This window comes from Perkinsus marinus (genome assembly GCF_000006405.1).
Source record: "Perkinsus marinus ATCC 50983 genomic scaffold scf_1104296936966, whole genome shotgun sequence".
NCBI classification, from domain to species: Eukaryota; Perkinsozoa; order Perkinsida; family Perkinsidae; genus Perkinsus; species Perkinsus marinus.
The window spans coordinates 94,377-95,734 of record NW_003213976.1 but is presented as its reverse complement, the minus strand read 5'-3'; the positions used below and the strand labels follow the sequence as shown (position 1 = coordinate 95,734).

Genomic DNA, 1,358 nt, shown 5'->3' with positions numbered 1-1,358 from the left:
CTTCCATAACAAGCGGATGCCTATGGTCAGGCCCCCCAGTCGCATAATCCTGGAGCCAAGGAGGTCAAAGAATATCCTGTGGGAAGGGACAATGCGGCTGGTGGAGGTAACTCGAAGGATGGCAAATCTGGATGCTCCTACTGTGCTACTCGAAGGTACAGAGGGGCGAATAAGCACGACGACGCGCGCTGCTGGAAGAACCCTGCGAACGCTCACTTGGTTCCGGACTGGTATCGTCAGCGCCAAGCTGAAGCTGCAGCAGCCAAGGCATCGAAAGGGCAAGGGGACGGGCAAGAGACCGTCCCAAAGGCCGTCCAATCGACGTTCATGCCACGCTCCGTTGACTCTGCTCATGAAGGCCTACGCGTCATCAGAGCTTCTGCTACCGGTTCATCCGGCCGAATTCTACCAGTAGAACTGCTGGTCGACTCTGGTTCGGATCTGACATTAATATCATCCTCGTCGGCGAGCATTATGGGCTTTAAAGTGACACCAGCTAGGGGGCTCAAAAAGCTCGAATCGGCTGGATCGCTAGGCTCCATCTGCTTGATAGGGCAGGCTCGGGTTCCGTTAGTTGTCAAGGATAAGGCGGGCCATGACCTCTCCTTCAACTTGCAGCTCAATGTTGCCGACGGCCTCAAACACCCTGGTCTCGGACCGTCCGAGTCGGACGGGTCACGGTTTTCATGGACTCCACTAGTGCTCTGGGCAAGATCGAGGGTCGTCTCAACTCCTCTACCTACCAGCCTACTACTCGACAGACTAAACGGTGGCTCTCGTGGCTGGCAGACCTGCTGGAGTACGATGAGGCTGATCTAACCTACCGCCATGCGAAAGGGAAGGATAACTCTTTCAGCGATCTCCTGAGTCGTCTTGCTCAAGGGGGACAGCGGTATGTCCCTGAGGGTGGTGGCGAAGCGTTTGTCTTGGTGACCTCGACATCACCCTCCCAAAGTGAACTACCTACCACGGATCGTTCTGCCTCTGTCCACGACTCTACCAGATGCATTCTGGCGGGTGACCTGAGAGTTCAGTTGATAACTCTTCAGAAGGCAGACTCCTCTACCCTCCTCCATGGTGCTACGCTACAGGCATGGCAACATCACTTTGACGGAGCTGGGAAACTTCAGAAATTAGCCGCGGAGGCTAAAGCTCTCGGCCTTGTCACCCATGTTGGAGGGGTGGTCATGACTATCTCTGAAGCTGCGTTGACTGGACCGATATCGCTTCCAGTCATTCCAGGAGGCGTAGTTACCGGTTTGAATGGCATGATCGGCACTAATGTCGACACAGACTGGAAGCTGCGAGATTGGCTCCTTTTTGTTGCCCATGAAATGGATTATCATAGACCTCACAGG

The 1,358-nt window shown here is 54.8% G+C and overlaps 1 protein-coding gene across 1 annotated transcript in view; it reads left to right on the top strand.

Annotated features, from left to right (window-relative positions):
- The window catches only part of Pmar_PMAR018773 (hypothetical protein), a gene marked incomplete at both ends in the record, with an annotated part of 2,203 nt that extends 952 nt beyond the window's left edge, over positions 1-1,251 (top strand). Inside the window, 3 exons of the mRNA XM_002783580.1 lie at positions 31-665; positions 701-1,181; positions 1,234-1,251. Of these exons, the coding sequence (XP_002783626.1) occupies positions 31-665; positions 701-1,181; positions 1,234-1,251 (1,134 nt within the window). The remainder of the gene's footprint in view (positions 1-30; positions 666-700; positions 1,182-1,233) is intronic.
- Between the last annotated feature and the right edge of the window lie 107 nt (positions 1,252-1,358).